Here is a 19,533-nt window from a genome sequence, read left to right on the forward strand (position 1 = left end):
TGAGGTAATGCTGTGATGGTACGGGGGGTGTGCAGGTGCGTGTGGGGTGACACAGATCCATGTGGGGCATGGGGTGAGGGTACGTGGGGGGGGGGGTATGGGGTGCCCTGCTGTGGGGTGCAAGAAGCCCCGGGTTGCACATGCAAGGCCGTGGGGTGCGTGGGGGGCTCGGGGCTCGGGTGCACGTGTGACATGGGGTGCGTGTCGGGGGGTCTTTGGGGGGAAAGGGACACGGGGGGGCCGCACACGGGTGCACGCCGGAGCAGGCAGGTCCACGTCCTCGTGCCCCTGGGCACCCCGGTGCTCCCCTGCACCTTCCCGGGGGGCAGGTTCACTTTGGGGGGCACCTGGTGGAGCAGGTCGCACCGGGGCCATCCGAGACCCATCCGGCAAGCCCTCCACCTGTGGAGACAGGGACGGTGCCACCAGGAGCTGTTATTTTCCAGGATGGAAATAAAAGTTGCAGCAGGGGAAATTTGGATGGGCCCGAATGGGCAAAAAAAAAAAAAAAAAAGGGAAATTCAGGTAGCTCCTTTTTTCTTCACGGGTTTTATTCCCCCAAGCGAAGACGGCTACTACAAGCCACACGGTGACTCTAGTCTGAGGACATGTCCTGGTTGGTGCACCCTCAGCTGCTGACAGAAGAAAGGACTTGACTGATTTATTTATTTTTTCACCATGGAGTTTTTCTTCCTCTCTAAAACAGAGGTGTACTGTTAGGAATACACCGCTCTCCGGGAAGCAGTGCATAAGCCCAGGCCATGCCTTCTGTAGGCGGTGGTGGCAGTAAGTAATTATTTCTGATTTGGGTTCCCTTGCGTTTTGTATCACACCCTAAAAGGCCAAGTTTCAGTGGAAAAATCACAAAAATAAGAAAGCAAGGGTACCCAATGAGCTGTTTAATGTTACAGAGCTGGCATTTATTTATTTTTTCACGGCGTTTTACTCTGCTTTCACCAGCATTGCCTTTTCAGAAGGTTTTAGCGCAGACATTATTAGATTTTAGAGAAGGTGGTGGAAAATCCACTCGCTAAACGCTGGAAAGCGCCAGGGGCCAGGGGCTGTCGTGCAGGAGGAACTCTGGGCAAACAAGCCCAAAAAAAAGAGAGAAAACCAAGCAAATCCCCAAGCAAATCCCCTGTTTCTGGACAGGAAGGTGGGAGCCTGGTCCCCCCCAAAAATCAGAGGCCAGAGCTGCCGGCCGCTCGTAACGGAGATGCTCTCTGCAAAGGCAGCCTTCAGCAAGACGTGTGCATCCACAGCCCCGAGGGCATCGTTCTTTGGCCCTGAGCATATATTTTTTGAGGTGGCTAAAAGCCTAGTTGGGAAAGATAGAAGGATGTCTTTAGAAAAAGGCTGCTGAGGAGGAAAAGAGCCGGCTTCTCTTTGAACTCAAGCAGGAGGCCCTGTCCAAACCCAGTCAGGTTTGAGCTTAAAACTGGAAAACCCCGTAACAGGATGGATAAGAAACGCCAAGCCCCAGTGTCGAGTTGTTATGAAATTCACACCCAAGAAAATCCTCATTTCACATACTGATATTTGCTGCCTGGGAGAAATGCTGGAAGAAGAGACCCTGTGGATCTCAGGAAGCTGCAGACGCTAACGGCGAGATGTCGGGAGCATTTGGAGACCCTGAAAAAGTATTTTCAGATTTTGCAGGAGGAAGGTGTAAGCACCCTTTTGATCGCTGATGAGAATGCGCCAGGCACGGTGAAGAAAGTACTGCCATCGTAAAGCCCAAAGCTGTCGAGACCCACGTTGAGGTAGCCGTGATGTGTGAAATGGTTCGCTTCCTAAAGAATTCAACAGCAAAAAAAGTAGGGGCAGAAAGATTTCGGAGCTTATCGTGGTTTGATTTATCACTCCTCCCTGAGTTACTTCACTGCCAAGAGCAAATGGCTTCCTTCTCATTACTGAAAGATCATTCGAGAGAGACCTTGGGAAGAACAGTTGTGTTGGCCATCTCTGGTAGCCAGCCAGACCACAACCACAACTGGTTTAGGGGATTGCTTGGACTTTTAAAGTTGGCCACCAGGAAAGATTTGGGGGAAATGGTTTGTATTGTGAGAACGAAGACCATTGAGCACAGGAAGTTTGTCTGTGCCAGGGAAGGGCACTCTGTCCTCCCACTGCCTGTCCATCAAATGCTGAGGAACTGGAGGAAAATTCACTTCTGTGAAATAAGGGGGGCCGTGGCAGCTGACCCACCCAGCGGCCGAGGAGGCATCGGTGAGTCTCAGACCTTGGCGTGCAACCTCAAACTCCTCTCTCGCCCACTGGGGAGCAGAGATGCACGCCGTCTTCTGCACACATAAAGCTTTACACGCTTCAACCGTCGCGGCAAAGCCATGTCCAGGGCAAGCTGTGATTCCCGTTTCTTAACCACGTCCTTTCCCTCAGTCCGCCCTGGGACCTTGGAGGACATGGCCAGCAGCGATGAGAACGTGAGCCGGAGGGGACCCCACAGGTATGCTTCAGATTTACAACACCCCATCAGTTTTTGCACGGTGGAGGATGTGCTGCGGGGCGCCCGGGCGGGTTTCCTCTCTGGCAGGCTCACAGCCAACATCCAGATTGCAGCGTAGCGCCCCAGGCTCCTGCCTTCATTAATTTTCTCTCGGCGAGGCTTTTCAATTTTCCCTGCCGGGGAGTCTGCTGAACATCTCCCGTTGCTGCCTGGCGAGCAATTCCGCAAGCTCTGTCTCTGCCGCTCCTTTGCAGGGAAATCCACGCCTCTCCCCGAGAGCTCGCTCTTCCAATAAACCACGTCGGGCTGATCCGAGGACGGTCCTGGTTCAGGCTGCAACAGCCGTAGGTGCGAGGTTTTGCTGGTCCTTCGCTGACACCAGGGAGAGGACCCGCCATCTCGGATCGATACCTAAGAAACCTCTTTAGTTCCTGATAAGGAGCCAAGAGAAATATATCTATTCAAGATTTCTGTTCAGGCTTTTCCTATTAAACATTTTAATGGTGGTAAGGAATCAGTAAATAGAAACTTATTGCCAAAGCATATGCGTACATGGATATATAAACATACGTCTCTATACAGGGCTAGAAAGGGATTGGCAAGTAGTTACCCAATAGTTGTTTCCAATCTAAAACTTAGGATAATAATCAACTTATTAGTTAGCAAGTACATAACTAACTAGCTTAACTAGCTTGCTAACAGCTAGTTAACGCTGTTCTCTGATTTTGCCGCAAGCCTCAGGGTACGTGGTATTTCTCCCAGCAGGAGTGATGTGAGACTTCCATGTTAACACACGGCCTTCTTTCTGGTTTTGTTTCCTCGTACTAAATAATGAGGAAACCTTACAAATTTGAAAGACATAAATAAAGGCCGCTCAGCATTTGTTTTAACACTGCATCATAAGCTCCTAAGACCCAGGACGCTCTTTTTTTGGTCATTTTGGACAAGCCACCGGATGAATTTTACGGCAGGTGTCAGTCTCCCTTATGCTCTTGAAGGCACACGGCGCGTGCTGTCCTTGGGAAGCTCTCGGGTGGAAAGATTTATTGTCCGCTGCCACGCTGGAGGTTTCGCCTTATCCCAGGGCTGTTAAGTTCTCCGCTGCAGTGCCACGAATGCGGGCAATTCGGTTAAAAATAACCTGCTGGAAACAAATGAGCAAATAAAACACACAGGTGTACGCAAACGGTTCCTGGCAGGCATCTTTTCTGGGTACTGAAATGGCAAACGATGGGCAATCTTTAAGAGTAGCTATAAAATTGTATTTTTTATATATATATTGCTCCCTTTCACTTTGCTAAATGTATTTTTAGTCGGAAAGTTCACTTCAGGTATGTGATGTTTTGAACCCTTTAATTTTCTCCTTCACCTCAGGGTGAAGTCCACAAGTCCGGCTGCTTTACCCAGCGGGGATTAAGGAAACTGTGACCGGCTTTGTCGTTCCCGGTAGAAGAACACCTGCACAGCCTGAGCAGGTCCTCAGCGATTCTCAGCTTTTCCATCTGACGCCAAAAAAAACCACTACAGGGACTTCACTTATCTTATTCTGCTAAAAATCCCAGAAAAGTTTCCCACCAGTGATCTCCTACAATCCTGGTCATCACCGCCTGGGCCAAGCACTTGGAACTCGAGCGTACCCAGCACTCCAGACCTTAGCGATATAATAACCAGTTATTACATCATTATCATGATACATTACTATTACATTGCGGTATAGGGGAGATGGTAAAGCAAGTCAAATCTTGCAGAAGATCAAATGAAGAGCTGGGTATTGCTGCAGTAGATAGAAGCGTTCGCAGGTCAGTCGCAATTTAGGGCGGACCGTGAGATGAATCTGAGTACCAGACTGTAAGTAAATACATTAATTTCTGTTGTTGATGTTTATGTTAATTAATACCGTGCTGCGTTTGGTACGTCACAGTATGTGCGCTCCATCTTTGATCACCCATGTATAAAATGGACGGAGCACGTCCAGCGTCAGGGTCCTCCCTGGGTAGCCCACCTCGCAGCAAGCTCTCCCTTAACTAAGTCGTGCAGCGGTGATCACCGGGGCCGGCCGCAGCCTTGGAGGAAGCATGGCCTCTGCCGATCCCCGCCACGTCTGGCACCGCAACGGCAGCAGCCAGCTGCAGAGAATGAAGCTGGCATCTTAAAAGTCCTGGCAGAAGGAAAAAAAACGGAAGAAAAATTCTCCCAAAACACTGCCATGATTTTAAAGTCAGCACCCTCACGCAAATCGGTGATTGTCGAAAGCTCCGGCCTCGGATAAAAACCTGAGTTTGAATTTGGCAGCAAAGCATGAAAGCTGCCCCGGCCTGCTTCAACACAAGGGGTGCCTCCCTCCGCCCCACTGTCACATTTTCCTTCTCAGAGCGGGAGGTGTCCGTGCAGGAGACCACAACCACCCTGGCAGTGTGGAAATTCCCTGTTTCAGGATGTCAGTGGGACTTAAAATCACGCACATGCGTTGTGTTGGCCTCTTACAGGGTGAAAGTTGCACCTACTGTCCGTGATTTATTTCCGTTTGTATCGTTAAGGTCTTTTAGTGACTTTGGGTGGAATAGCAACCGTCTCCTCTCAAACAGCAGCAGCGAGATGCCGCGTATCATAAGTACGTGTGCACGTAAATCCAAATGAAAATAGAAGCAGCCTGCCTTGTCACAGGTAGTGTAGAAAGGATATGCAGGGCCGGTGTTTGGCCAGACAACGAGTTCACCTTCTCCCCACGCACATCTCCGGGCCAGTCGCTGCCGGGTGCCTCTGGCCTCCCCCGGAGCCTGTCCCCGGCAGACCCGAAAGGACACCGGGTCTCCACGCCGGGCTCTCCTGCAAGCCAAGCCTGCCCGGGCTGGCTGCACGCCCGCCCTCCGCCCGCCCGCCTCGTCACGTTAAACCCCCAAAGGCGGTGAGAGGGGGCGGCCCGCGGTTCGGCCCGCTCCCCGGCACCCGAGGGGGACGGGACGCGACCTCCGCCTCGCCTCCCTCGTACCCCGCTTCACCGCAACCCGCCGCGGGGGGGGATCCGCGCCGGTGCGGGGCCGGTGGCCGGGGAGGAGCGGGGCGGCACGACCGAGGCTCCGGTCTCCTCACGGGAGGCTGCGACCATTAGGGCGAAGGGCGGGGCCTTGAGGGAGAGGCGTGGCTCGCGCGTGCGCCGCGGCGGCCCGGAAGTGCTCGTGGGTCACGCGGGGTGGGTGTGGCCGGAAGTGCGCAGGAGCGGGGGGGGGGGGGGGCCGCCATTACGCGGAGCGGAGCAGGCCTCGCGTCCCGGTTGTTGCGCCGCCAGCCTTAGGCGGGCCCGGGCCTCGCGGGCCCCGAGCGCGGCGGGGCCCTGCTCTGCCCGGCCCCCGGCCCGGCCCTACGCGGCGGGCAGCGCCGCCGCCATGGAGGAGAAGGGTTTCGCCAAGGAGCTGGACCAGTGGATCGAGCAGCTGAACGAGTGCCGGCAGCTGAGCGAGAGCCAGGTCCGCAGCCTCTGCGAGAAGGTGAGTGCGGAGCCCGGGGGTGGGTCCGGCTTCGCCCCGTCTCTCAGGCCCGGCGCTGGTAGCAGGTGACTGCCCGGCCGGCTGCGCTGCCAGGCGGGGTGGTTTGGCTCGGGGCTGGGGCTTGCGGTCCCTCAGCCCCGCTGCTGGGGAGCGCGGGAGCGGCAGTGGGAGCCTGTGGGGTGCTGTGAGGGGAAGCAGGTTTGCTTCTCCTCACTTTGCTCGCTGCGAGACCGCGATGCTGCCTGGAGTATATCTGAGGTGGGGAGTCCTCCTGTATACAGTGGCAGTATATTTCTGCCGTCAAAAATGCCACGGTTATGGATTTTTTTTTTCACATGTAACTGCCCTCAACAGTATGGTTTTTACTTTTTGGCTTTGGGTTCACCTAGGTTGCGGGGGAGGCTCAGGGGTGGTGTGCGCATGGAGAAATGTGTTCTGTCTGTCAGGGGCCTCATGTTTTGCTTCTCCCTTGCGTCTCATGATGTGTAGTAGCCACATACGAAGAAGTCAACCCTAAATCAATGAGGAAACCTTCTGACAGCCAATGCGTAATCTAGGAAAGCAGATGGGGATAAGAGATAAGCTGTAGTGCCGACCTAAACAGAGGCTTAGAAGCTGCTGAAGGAGACTAAAATAGAACGAGAAATGGTGGGATAAAGGACACAGTCTGCTATTTTGGACTGCGGTTTGGACAGTCCTTTGGCAAATTCCCGTTTGGACTTGTTTAGTGTAGACTGTCAAGAGCTCCCCCCCCCCCCCCCCCCCCCAATCAGGAGACCGATCTTCAGACTTGTGTTGGATTTTGTCTGAAAAGTTAAATATCTCTGTGTGAACATTCCCTCAATATTGCGACCGATGACTAAGTTAGGATTTTCTTTGGGGTTGGCAAGATGTGACAGTTAAAGGATTCAAGTGGTAACAAATTTAGTAACAAAAATTACTCTTTCTATTTTCTACTTATTTCGGTGACCAGCAGAGACCATTGCTGCGCATCAGGCGGGCCAGAGAAGCTCTCGGTTTCTTTTCCTGGATGGACTGATAATTATCAGGTGCAGAGGGTAGAGTAGTTAGTTCGGATTCCCTTTAGCCTCATATTGCTGATGGTGAACTTGGCATTGTCACGTTATTACTTGTGTGTCTCGCTCAGTTCTCTCAGAAGTGGAAAATGTTTTCCGATGCCTGTTCGTGGCAACACGTTTTACCCAGTGACTAAACATCTTGGTGCCAACTTCAGAAGATCCAGCTATTTCCTTCTATCGGATCCTCGATAGACTACCGCAGTGATAAGATCTGAACGGTAGAGAGAGTCTGCGCTGCAACCTCATAACGTGCTGGGGTGCTCACCGGAAAAGTAGGAGCTGTTTGTTTGAATGCCACAGGCAGAGACTATGCAGGACTCCAGGCTCTGGCTTCCTGGCAGATGCTTTCACCGGTGGTCCTGACATCTAGCTAGCCCCCACCCAGCCTCTTTTCTTTCCCCCTTTCCCTTTTTTTATCCCACACTGGGGCTGTCAGTTTGTTTTATGACTCTTTCTCCAGGGCTCCATCAGTTCCAAGGGAGTGTGGTGAGAAGGGCTGGTGCTGCAGCAGGGAGCGACAGCAGTGGCTTGAAGAGTAGATACATCTTGAAGAGCGAGAGCTCCTTGTGGCTGTGCTGTCTCCTGCATGAGGCCCAGCTAATAAGCCTGAAAGAATTTATTAGCGCGATACGTGCCCTGCTCCAAGCGTTGCTGGTTGGGAACTGCTGTTCTAACCAGCAAGCTGTTACAGAAAACCATTTCCCTTCTTCTCCGGCTGTGTTGTTAATTAAGGAGCCGTGGCTGCTGTGTTTTGAGGAGCTGGAGGACAATGCCAGCAGATTGTGGCTGTACGTCAGGGTTCGCACAGTAAATAGGGAGAGTGGCAGCTCAGCGCACCGCGTTGCAGCTGGAGGTGGAGAGGGTGTTTGTCACCCAGATGACAGGTAGGGACCCTGAACCTGTGGTACACGGCATGAAACCAATGTCATCTGTCACAGCACCTTGTTCTTCAAGGGTGCTGGTAACTGATCGAAACAACTTGGGTATGAAGTAAATACTCTGTGATGCTCTTACTTGGCTTATTCTTAAGTTTTTGGGGAGTGGTTGTAGCACCCAGCTGGTAGTGGAAAGGAGCTTACAACAATTTTTGGGTGTGCAGGCTTGTTTTTGGTGTGAAGCACCCCTGCCAGAAAGCTCGTTTAGTTTGATTCCTTGAGAGTAGTATTTGGAGAAACGATTACCAACCTTGTCTCGCTTCTTAGCGCTCCCTTTTGTGTGACTAATTTTTAAGAGGCCAAGCACAATAGTACCTCTTGTCTCAGGTTTAAATTTGTGGAAGAGTTCGGTAGTAAAAAAAAAAAAAAAAAAAAAAAAAAGGTTTAAGTCAAAATAAGTGGGGGAAAAAAAACCCCAAAGACACAAATCCCAGACTTGCCTGTATGGGTCATTCTTGTTTTTAATTGCTGGCCTAATGAACAGTAATGAGGGAAAGATTGGACATAGCTAGGATTGATGAGGGTATGCCAAATTATTCTGCACTCTGAAAGTTCTTGAAATTTGCGCCTGTAAAAATCACATTCTGTCTTCACCTGCCCAGTTACGACATGATTTTGGCAGCTAATCAGTCTTGTAGCCTTCATGCAGCTAGTCAAGGGGTCATCTCAAGACAACATGAGAACACTTGTTTCCCGTTCTGCTGGTCTGTAAAATGAAATCTAGCTAAAATCTTGCAGACATTTAAAGGATAATAGAAGGACAAACAATTATGATGACTGCTGGAGCTTGTAGACACAGGAAGTGTTCCAGCATGTTGGAGAAATGGGTGTCAGATGTCTTGCATCTCGTACTACTATTCTTAACATCATGGTCTTTGGACTCTCTCTACAGCAGAAAGTCGTTAAAAACGTTTTCCACTCTCATTAAATAGGCAGTGAAAATCTATAGGGTTCTGCCTTGGATTATGTCTGCACTCCATCAGAGGTGCCATGGCAGCTTTCTGTGCTGGTGCTAGCTTTGAAATTGTTAACTTGGGTACAGGTAGCAGGGTAGCGCTGGCTGTATTGAACTGCCTTTGAACTTGCACAGGTTGTAACCTGTATTTTGGGCAGCTCAAGTCAGGCTAAAAGGCCAAGAAGTTGGATTCATTTAATAGGAAGCGCTCCCAAGTTTGGACACAGAAATCTCTGAATACTTACGTTTTAAAGTTCAAGTCAGGTCAGCAAATGAATTCTGGTGCAGGTGAGGGAGTTGAGTGCCATCCTAATTATCTCAGGAAAAAGGGTTTTTCGCCCAGGTAATAAAATGGGATACAAAAGAAGGCAAGTAAAAGGCTGTCTCTTAAATTAAACGCAGGCAAGCAACCATCCATAACCATCTCTCTCTTTGTAGCTTCTTTTTTCTGTCCTTGTTCTTTGGGTGTGTAAGAAGGGTTAAAGTCTTGTTGCTGTGAGCAGCTTGAGAGCTTTGTGTTGTGAGGTGGTGGGAGGAGAAGGATTCTAATTGCTAATGAAGACTTGCATTTCTTGTACGGTTATTGAATGGTAATTGTAAACTGATTCTTCAAACCAAGCAGCAGGAGCCAGTAGGGAGTATTGCTGTTACTGGCACGTACCTATGATGCTTCTGCCCTCCGAGATCATTTCACCTAAGAATAATTTTAGGAGAATAAGTGAGCAAGCTCTTCTGTGCTAATTGGTGAAATTAGTACGAGTGATGGAGCCAAGTAGCATCCTGGACACTATTCAAACCATGAAATTCCGAGTGTTGTGTTGAGTCGTGGCCAGGAATATTTCATCTCTCTAGCGATGACACTCATCCCAGGGTTTGCTGGCCCAGGTACCTCTAGGAGCACGTGTGCACCTTGACAATCCCTGTCACTCTTGAGGTTCCAGAGTGTCCTCTGCTGCCTTGTTGCTGAAGGGCAGAGCACCTCCATCCCTCTGGCTTCCATCTCATGTGGGGAGAATCTAGCTGGTTCTTGTTCAGGCCGAGCTCCTTGAGATTTTAGTATCCTCAGCAGACTTGTTGATGTAGTAGTTTGGTCTGTTGCAGCTGATGGAATGATGGTTCAGTTGAATTTTGATCAGAAACTCCATGGCTGGCTTCTCTGATTCCTGAACTAAGAGCCTCTATGGGTTGAACTGAGCTCGTGATGCGGTAAATGAATCTTCCAGAAGGAGTTGAGTTTCTGTGCTTTCAAAGGATCTTGTATGCAAAGCAGGTGCTTGGGGTCTTTGCTTTTCTCTAGAGAAAGCACAATGCTGAAAATCTGCCTCCTGGTTGGATCATAATCCCCTCACCCATGGAATTGGCCTACACAGTTATCATAGACAAATCTGAACAGCGTAATAGCTGATGTGGATTTGATTTTTTAAGTCTCTCACAGAGGGATTAGTCTCCTGGTGATCCCGACTGTAGTCTCAAAGCCAGTGTAGCATCTCAGGTTTCGGAGCAGCACATTAATGCGTTGTTTTCAAGCCCTGAGACCGCTCGGTTTCCTCTTGCGAGGACAACACAGTAAATTATCGGGATGTGCATTCTTCAGCCTCCCTCGATACGGATTGAGGACTGGACAGCAGACAAGCTTGTATTCCAGTCTACAAATGTGATGTACAGAATCTAAAAATGGGAAAGAGAGGGGAATTGAGATGATGGGGAAGTTCACAGCCAACAAACAGTCTACTCTTCGAAGTAATTTTGAGCACAGACATGGTAACTATTGTGCTTAATGGAGCTTTATTTAACAAAAATACCTAAAAGCTGCTGCTCTTTATTTTGACCTGGATGTGGTTTTCATCCAAAACAGTTGGGACACGCACTTAGGAAGCTGATAACATTAGTCACTGTTTTCTAAAACAAAGGTAGCTAAAATATGACTTTAAGTCATAGTTATTTAACAGCCTTCTTAAGTGAATTGTGATAATGCAGGACAGCTTACTTGCATCAGGTTTTTTTTTTATCCTTGTTTTATAATGGTGCTTTTGTTATTTTAAGTCACTTGACTGTAGCGTTAGCTCTGCACAGTGAGACATGCAAGCAGAGTGTGCTGGTTAGTTGCTGCTTTTCTGGGTTGTTTTTAATGATGCTTAAGATTTTAAAGGTCTTGTTCTGCATTAGGAAGTCACATGAGGGCAAACTTCTCTCGCCAGCTGAGTTCAGCTCCTGAGCCTGATTTGAACCAGCTCTGCAGTGTTAAAACGACAGACTTAATCTATTCATGTGCACGTATGTTTGTCTACATAGTAAGCTAAAATAGGCTACACGGTAACAGCTGGTAGGCAGCTTAAGAAGCTGCTGCTCTTCAGCTGCTAGCTCCTCCTTTCTCATGAGGGGAAACTTCTGGATTTCTCCTAGTACCAAAATTTCAGGACTCAGGCTGGCCCACCTTCCTAGGATGCATTTAATGTATGTTTGCCCTATTACTGCCCAAAAGGACCTCTTCTCTGTTGCCTGTGCTGCTTTACCTGTACACATTGTCAGGATGGGTGCATGGGTTTTCTGGGTAGAGCAGAGAGGTGGAGAGCGATGATGTGGTTGAGACACTGGTAAGTATGCATGGTATCTGTACAGTGTCCTATATCTTTTCCCTGGAGGCTTGAAGTAAGCGTATTTCTTTTTACGCATCTGGAAGGGAGCAGTATGCATGATACAAAAAGGCAGAAAATAGCTCACACCTTTTGTGGTTAAGTTAGCTCCGTCTGTTGCTTCGTGCAAGTCAGAACACACTGAGCAGCTGTTCTGTTGACTGTGTTTTATATTTGTTTCTCCCAGAGGGTAGAAGCTCTTCAAAGGTGCTATAGGTGCTTTTAAAGATACTTGAACAGAATTTGAGTACTATTGCACTCAAAGACACAACCCGTTCAGCAGTTTCCAGTCAGTTTAGAACTGCAAGGTGGACCCCACGTCATCGAGTCCATGTGCAGGATGTCTCTTTGAGGATCAGGGTCACATCCCTTGGCTTATGTACCGTGCAAGGGGCACGCTGGATGCTGTCCAAGCCCTTGACTGCTTGGCTTTTTAGTTATTCTTTCCAAATACGTGCTTCCCCTAAAAGAGGCAAGGCAACTAATGTTTGAATGTGAATACAGGCGTCCTCGGCGAGCCCATTGAGGGTGTCCTCAGCAAGCAGCTTCTTCCTCGTAGCAGCAGGTGGGAGCTACATCATCCTGACCTAAGGGGCTTGGCGATGAACAGCCAGATCATCGCCTGCCGGTGAGTGTTCCGCACTGGTGATCTTTCATCCCTTTTGTCCAAATTGGACCGAGCCTATCAGTGGGTGTTCTCTGTGCCTCAGATGTGCCTGGAGTGCTGATCTGCATCAGCTGATGAGCAAAACAAACACGATATTTGATAATGATAATAAGGTAATGCAGGTAGGCTCCGTTACGTGGCTGTAATAAGCAAAGGAACTGCTGGGTGTAGAGGAAGAGATGACTAAATCCAGGGATGCCATCCCTCCATCTGTGGTCATTTTGGTGCCAGCTGGGTATGGCCAGAGAAGCTGGTCATGGCTCCATATGTTTAAAATTGCCTCTGACTTTGCTTTTCCAGTTGTATGTGACCTGCCTTTAGAAGTTGTTAAACTGTTGTGCTTGGAAGAGGATTGAAAATCTGGCAGGCAAAAAGTGCCCTGGGTGAGAGAAGTGTCTCTTGCATATGCAGTGATGTTCTGTGCCAGGTTAGCGAAGTGAAGCTTAGGAATACTTGTTTTCCTCGGTAGCTTAAGCAAAAAGAAGAAATCTGCCCCTCTGCAAGGGAAATGGATTTGTTAGTTCCCGTGTCTTCTGGGAGTGTGCAGAGAAGGTTCCCTTTCCTGACGTACGGCTCCAGTCGTCTCGTACTCGCCGCAATGCAACCTGAAAGCACGGTACCTCTGGAGAGCTGGGGCGGCCCCATCAACCCCCGGCACTGGCGCTGGTTATTGTTTGGCAGAGTAACGCAGCTCAGCTCAGCTCATCTGGTGCCGTAGCGGTTGCCCAGCGTTTCTGCCAGATGAGCCGCTTTGTCATCTGCAGCTTTTCTTAACATCATCTCTGCTCAGCGATCACACGATGAGCTGGCTCTGTCGATACAGAACGAACGCGCTGTTTGTAGTGCTGTTTCCATGGCACGGACCCGCTGCTGCGAAATCTTTGGTCTTGGGAGAGCATTTGAGGTTTATGGGTGTGCAGCGATGGGGGGAAGCCTGAGGGATCCCAGAGGAGGAAGGCAGTGAGGAGTAGCTGTCAGTGCTGGCCTAAGAGTTGTTCCAGCCTGCTGCTGTGTTGCCAGCGAAGGTGGCAACGTGAATGGTTCCACGTGGCTGCGTGGGACTGAGAGCAATCCGTTGAGACAATAGTCAGACTAAAACGTGGCAGGAGGGAGTTTGTGTGTAAGTGCGTTGTTGCAAGTCAGATGACTTCTATCAGAAGTCTAGGAGGTCATAGTTTTCCTACTAGTGTAAGTATCAAATAATACCTAGCTCTGTGTGATTTTGCAAATCAAGTTGTTCAAAAAACCGTAATAGTTGCCTGAGTGGCGTGCGCTATCTCCTCTGGTATTTCTACCCTTACAGCAGACGGCAAGAGTATTGACTAGTCTCTTCATACGAGTTTTGCTCTGAACTCTTGCTGACAGGACACGGGATGGCCTGCAATACTGAGGGGACAGCTGTGGTTCTTGAGGTAAAAGCTTCCGGGTATCGTGAAACTGAACAGCACTTGACTTTGGCAGTCAGATTGGAGTGCTGAGCGCTGCCATAGTTCACGTGGCTGAGATGAACAGACAGCAGCCCTGAGCTATGTTGAACACGTAGATGGAGAAATCTGTCAAAATCTGTATGTTAAAAAAAAAAAATCAGTTGTGCTTAAGAAGGTAATGTCTGCCCGTGATGCTAATGAAGCTTACTGGAATAGTGCTTCGTCTTCTGTGCACTTGAGAAATGTTTGGAAGAAGCGCAGGATTCATGGGTGTACCCCAACGGTGATGGAAGTCGTTACGCAGTGCAAGTCTTGAAGTTCACACTGCATCATTTCAGGGGAGGCTGGGGATTAACTTGTTTAGTTACTTCTTTGCATTTGTTTGTCAGTGCTTGTGGTACAATAAGATCTTAATGACCTGGCCTCACAGTAGCAAACCTGCTTGTCTTTGTGCACAGGGATTTGTAAAATGCACTTTGTCTTTGCTTACCCAACAAACTGTTTTTCCAGTGGTCAGCTTGAGCTACGGGAGCAAAATCGGGTTTCCAGTGGAATGCAGTGGAATAATGTCTGCACCTGCTTATGGAGGAGCTTCTTACCTTTTTGTCCTAAATGTGTTTTTCTTGCTAGGCTAAAGAAATTCTTACAAAAGAATCGAATGTGCAAGAGGTACGTTGCCCCGTCACCGTCTGTGGGGATGTCCACGGTCAATTCCACGACCTTATGGAACTCTTTAGAATTGGTGGGAAATCGCCAGACACAAATTACCTGTTCATGGGAGACTACGTGGACAGAGGCTATTACTCGGTGGAAACGGTGACTCTTCTAGTAGCGTTGAAGGTAAGGTTTGACAGTTTTTCTACAGCAGCCTTGGGTAAAACAGCGCTTTCGGGGAGTTTTGAAAGAATTGTTCCTCCCATTGAGCTAGGCGGATGGAAATTGAAATGCGTTAATGGACGTGTGCTATTCTGTAACAGAGCTGAATGCTCGACTGCTGTTTGAAATACTCTGTTACTATTTCTTTCCATATTGATGGTACAATTCTTGTGTTAAAGAAGAGTTTTCTTTGTCAATAGGTGCGTTACCCAGAACGCATTACAATACTGAGGGGCAATCATGAAAGCAGACAAATTACACAAGTGTATGGCTTTTATGACGAATGTCTGCGAAAGTATGGCAACGCCAACGTCTGGAAGTATTTCACAGATCTGTTTGATTATCTTCCGCTTACAGCTCTAGTAGATGGCCAGGTAAGCCTTGCATAAGGAAAGCCCTCCGTTTCATGGAGTTATGCAGACTGTATTGTCTGACCTCTACATGAACAGTCTCAAACAAGCTTCCTCAACTTGTGATCCAAATTTTTTTAAAGCCCATGTACTTCTTGTGGGTTTGGAGAAGAATTTACTGAGGTGTTAATGCAAGTTGATGGTGCGGGAAGGCTTTTGATTCTGCTGCCGAAGGAATGGCAGGGTATTGCATGTATGGTTCATTTTAAATGAATGGTTCATTTTAAATGACTGCTTAACAAGTGGGGATCCCCTCGTGATACAGTAGATGCGAGTCGAGTTGTGGCAGTGAGGCAAGATATTCTTAAAACGGAAGACATGGTATCTTTGCCGTTGCTTTGATCTCTGTATGCAAGGTGCAGCCTTTTTGTTTCCATTTGCGGGAATTAAATTTGGTTTCTCTGCTGCGATGGCGAGACGGCTGTAATTGTAAAAGAATGATAACAGAGTTAAAAACAGCTATTTCCGAGATCAGTCTTCCCGTGCCAATATGCCCTGAACAGATTGCTCTTTTTTTTTTCCGGAACAGATATTCTGTCTCCACGGTGGCCTCTCTCCATCCATAGATACACTGGATCATATCAGGGCTCTGGACCGCCTGCAGGAAGTTCCACATGAGGTAACAGGAAAGGAAACACATCATAAACTGAGATATCTGTTGGTGGAAAATGCAAATGTAGCCTCACATTGAATTCCATTTAAACAGTGAGAGACACGGTTACACAGTGGATTATGGCCTTTCTAAGAGCTAGAGCAGGTGAACATATATTTGGGCAAAACACACACGAGTCAATATGCTTTGATTACAGCAATCTACAAAAGGAGAGCTATGGGGTTTTCACAGCTGTTTTTTGCAGAATCACGGGGTTTTTTGACTGTCATGCTGACTCAAAGAATAGTATTTGGCAGGGGAAGGTGTTTGCTACCTTCAGCCTCATCACAGACTCGCTTGTGAACAGACAACCACCACGTGAAGCCATGTTGTGTCACCATCCTTCCTCCCCAGCCAGTCCTTTCTTCTGTGGTGTTTCACCTTGTTCATCACTTTCTGGGGGCCTGAGACCAGGACCGAAGAAACCACCTTCTGAGCTCCCAGGGTAGCAAATGGCTCTTCTGTGTTGGAGTGGTTGGGGTTTACAAATGGACTTGAATGTTCTCTGATTAAAATGAACTGCTTGTCCTGCGACATCTTTGGTATAACAGTGAGAACAATGCAGCAAGGTCTGCCCAAGGCTTCCAGAAACTTGCAGTAAGCTGTGTAAATTCCTCCCAGAATCAGGGGGCTACCTGGTGGGACATCTACCTGTAGTGAGGTGTAGTGATTATATTGTTGCTCTGGGTTTTTCCCAGTCCTGTGCTGCATATCTGTGCTGAAATCTGGCTGTCCTGAGGACCTCCACATGTAGTCAGTGTGATCCCTACTGCAGAGCTCAGGTCGCTGGGTAGGAAACGGCAGCAGGCGTGGATAAATACTAGAGCATCTTTACTGCCCCTTAGTAGCTCAGCAAGAAAAGCCGCTGAGCTTCATTTGTGAGTGTTAGAAGATGTGCACCAGGATATTTTTGTCAAGTCCAACAATAGACTGTTTAGGAGAGGAAATTAAATGGTTAATACCCTGCCAGAAGGTCTGCTGAAGGCTTAACATCAGTCTCTGGAACATAGCCTCCTACGGGTCGTTTCCCTTTCTTTAATTGATTGCAGCTTGGCTGGCACGAATGCACCCGTTGTGTATCCTTGGACGTGCATACCTTCTCACGTGGCCTCTTTTTATTATACTGTGAGAGTCAGGAGTGAGAATGTGGATCTGCTCTCCATGTCTTTGTGTGAAATGGTAAACGGTGTGCGTGGAAGAGGAGGTGGGAACAGTTTTCTGGTTACATGGACTCCTTTCTCAGTCAGCTGTGTACGTATCCCTTTCCTTGGGAAGGCTGCTGACTGATACAGTGAGTAACTAGCTGATATTATGTGTGTTAAATAAACTCATGTGCCATGCTGGCAGTCTTTTTACTGTAAATAAAATGTATTTTAAAAATGGCTTTTTATAATGGTCTTGCTAGTGATCTAATGAAGAACACTTAATCTTTTTCAAGGGTCCGATGTGTGATCTGTTATGGTCGGATCCGGATGATCGTGGAGGCTGGGGTATATCTCCACGTGGTGCTGGCTACACGTTTGGGCAAGATATTTCTGAAACATTTAACCATGCCAATGGTCTCACACTGGTCTCCCGTGCTCACCAACTTGTCATGGAGGTAGGGAAAGCAGTCTGCTAGATGGGGCTAACAAAACATAGATGCGAGTTCTTGTCTCCTCTGTGAGACCTTCCGCTGATGGGTTTCATAAGCTGACACCTAAATGTTATGCAGGTAAATACCCAAGAGGGACTTTAATCATGTGAAAACAACAAGCAAGATAAAATGATGTGCTTTGACCTGTGGTGTGAATAAGGGGATGTTCTGCCCTTCTCCCCCCTCCCCCGAGTAAATTGCCAAAAGGACCCTGTCACACCCCATTTGTGGAAGTCATAATCTCCTTACACGCCGACTGCTCTACTTAGACTACTGCTGCATTAAACAGGCTGTCCTGTAATACTCGGCAGTCAGATGTGATGGGGATTAAGCCATAATTTTGGCTCTTGATAGGCTATTTTTGTATGTCTTGCTGGAAAAATGCCAGGTGGGTCAATGGAGCAGATGCGTGTTTAAAATCCTGTTCAAGTCGATCCCTTAAGTAGTACTGTACGTCAGAAGTCGCTCGCATCCAGCAGACGAATTCTTGTTTGTGGTGGATGAAAGCTGAAGGCGTACCTAAAAATCTCAAGGTTTCTTTGTGGTACAATCCATAATTTGGATACAAAATGGATAAACACCCAAGTGACAAATGGCTTACCTCTCTGCAGAGTGGTTGAAGCTGGTTTTGCTAGGTAACTACCGCTTGTTCTTGCAGTACAGTACTTTTAAAATGAAACCAAGTCAGTTGGAAATACTTACGAGAAGTCTGCAGTTTCACAGATGCTTTGGGTCATTTCAGGCCTTAAGAGGAACTTCAGACGGGCTGAGGTTTGAGGTTTAACAGAGAGCTTTTTTCTTTTTTTTTTTTTTTTTTTTTTTTTTTCCTGGCAGGGTTATAACTGGTGCCACGACCGAAATGTGGTGACCATTTTCAGTGCGCCCAATTACTGTTATCGTTGTGGGAACCAGGCTGCTATCATGGAACTAGATGACACTTTAAAATATTCCTTGTGAGTAACCTGGCTCGGGCTGTTCTCTCTTCCTAACCATTCTGTGTTGTGAGGAATGTCTCATCCTTTCCAAAGGGGTTCTTCGGGGAAAGGCCAGCTCAGACTACTCTGGAATTAACGTTGTGTGCTCTACCTGCAAGAATATCTAAAAATAAGTAGTGAGTTAAGCTTTTAAAAGCTTCTCTTGGGTACTGCATTATCTCCTCTTCCTGGCTCTCTGGAGAGTTGGAGCTTCTGCATTTTCTTAATCCCTCTATTGCCCAAGCTTGACGGCAAGAGTAAAGACAGATTGATTTATGTATTTATTTATATTTTCGGTCGCACTAGGCTTTGTAAAGATGGGTGAGAGAGTCTGAATTTTGCGTTCAGCTGAGCACGTGTGAAAGTAGCGGTGGGCTGCTGAAGTGCTGACTGCTGGGTGGTGTTCGAGCAGCTGATGAGTTTTAACTCCCACGGATGCTTGTTTTGGGACCTGGAGCGTTTTATGTGGAAGCAGCTGGGATGAGTAAAGCAATAGGAGCAGGAGCGCAAGTCTAGTATGTGTTGTGGCATTGGAAAACACCTTGTGGAGGCGGGGAAAGTGATCCTTTTTTCTTTTCTGCAGCCTCCAGTTTGACCCAGCACCTCGTCGTGGAGAGCCTCATGTTACCCGCCGTACCCCAGACTACTTCCTATAAACCTCTCCTAACCTTTGTCGAAGGAAGTACACCTGGCGTTTTAAAGAACAACAATATTTACACGTTTCTGTAAGAAATCGGGGTTCGTCTCAACTTAAAATCCCCATCATGGACCAAAATGTGCCATACAGAGGACGAAGAGCGTTTAGCACAACTTGAGACTGAATTCCTTACAACACTATATCTATCCTATACCCATCAGTCCAACAGTCAGTTTGCCTGCTGTATTTGTAGTCATTGTTTTTCTTCTGGACTGTTCAGAGAGGAAAAGGTAACTCTAACAACACCTCCATCTCCTTTGAGGCTTCTTTGTAAATTTTTAGTTCTCGTGTTTAACTGGCATGAAGTAGAGTTTATTTTCCAGGGAAATGCACACTAACTTCTTCCCCCACCGCTCTTTATTTTATTGAAAGACCGATCAACTTAACTGGAGAAAGGAAGCAATTCCTGCTTGGGAGTACGTTGTCATAACACGGATAAAAGCGTTCCCTTCCTCGCTCGGTTCCTCTTCTGTGTTGATCCTGCCTTTTTTTTTTTTTTTTTTTGGTTTGTTTTGTTGTTCGTTTGTTTTTCTCGGTTATTTTCCCCTCTCCCCTCTGTATATTCGTCCTGGAAGTGCTTGCAATCCTCCCGGCTGTACCCGAACCAATAAACTTGCCGTTGTCAGCCCCAGCCCGTCGT

At 48.0% G+C, this 19,533-nt stretch overlaps 1 protein-coding gene and 1 long non-coding RNA gene across 2 annotated transcripts; one reads left to right on the plus strand and one right to left on the minus strand.

The window, feature by feature from the left end:
* Positions 1-884: 884 nt before the first annotated feature.
* Positions 885-5,586, minus strand: LOC142409559 (uncharacterized). The gene is made up of 2 exons (XR_012775690.1): positions 4,173-5,586; positions 885-3,611 (listed from the first exon to the last, which is right to left on the minus strand). It is a non-coding gene; the product is annotated as an uncharacterized LOC142409559 (long non-coding RNA).
* An 86-nt stretch (positions 5,587-5,672) lies between these two features.
* On the plus strand, positions 5,673-19,524 carry PPP2CB (protein phosphatase 2 catalytic subunit beta). Its single transcript, XM_075501265.1, has 7 exons — positions 5,673-5,952; positions 14,279-14,488; positions 14,725-14,898; positions 15,464-15,553; positions 17,025-17,186; positions 18,057-18,175; positions 18,780-19,524. The coding sequence occupies exons 1-7, from the start codon at positions 5,851-5,853 to the stop codon at positions 18,850-18,852; spliced, it is 930 nt and encodes a 309-aa protein (XP_075357380.1). The 5' UTR covers positions 5,673-5,850; the 3' UTR covers positions 18,853-19,524.
* The last annotated feature ends 9 nt before the right edge of the window (positions 19,525-19,533 follow it).

This window comes from Mycteria americana, chromosome 4, assembly GCF_035582795.1.
Source record: "Mycteria americana isolate JAX WOST 10 ecotype Jacksonville Zoo and Gardens chromosome 4, USCA_MyAme_1.0, whole genome shotgun sequence".
Taxonomy (NCBI): domain Eukaryota; kingdom Metazoa; phylum Chordata; class Aves; order Ciconiiformes; family Ciconiidae; genus Mycteria; species Mycteria americana.

What these genes read in the sequence shown, in the direction of transcription:
- PPP2CB (XM_075501265.1), top strand. Translation starts at nt 5,851, where the DNA reads ATGGAGGAGAAGGGTTTCGCCAAGGAGCTGGACCAGTGGATCGAGCAG. An exon ending in CTCTTCTAGTAGCGTTGAAG is followed by an intron (nt 14,489 to 14,724) that starts GTAAGGTTTGAC and finishes CTTTGTCAATAG; the next exon opens with GTGCGTTACCCAGAACGCAT. An exon ending in GACACTTTAAAATATTCCTT is followed by an intron (nt 18,176 to 18,779) that starts GTGAGTAACCTG and finishes TCTTTTCTGCAG; the next exon opens with CCTCCAGTTTGACCCAGCAC.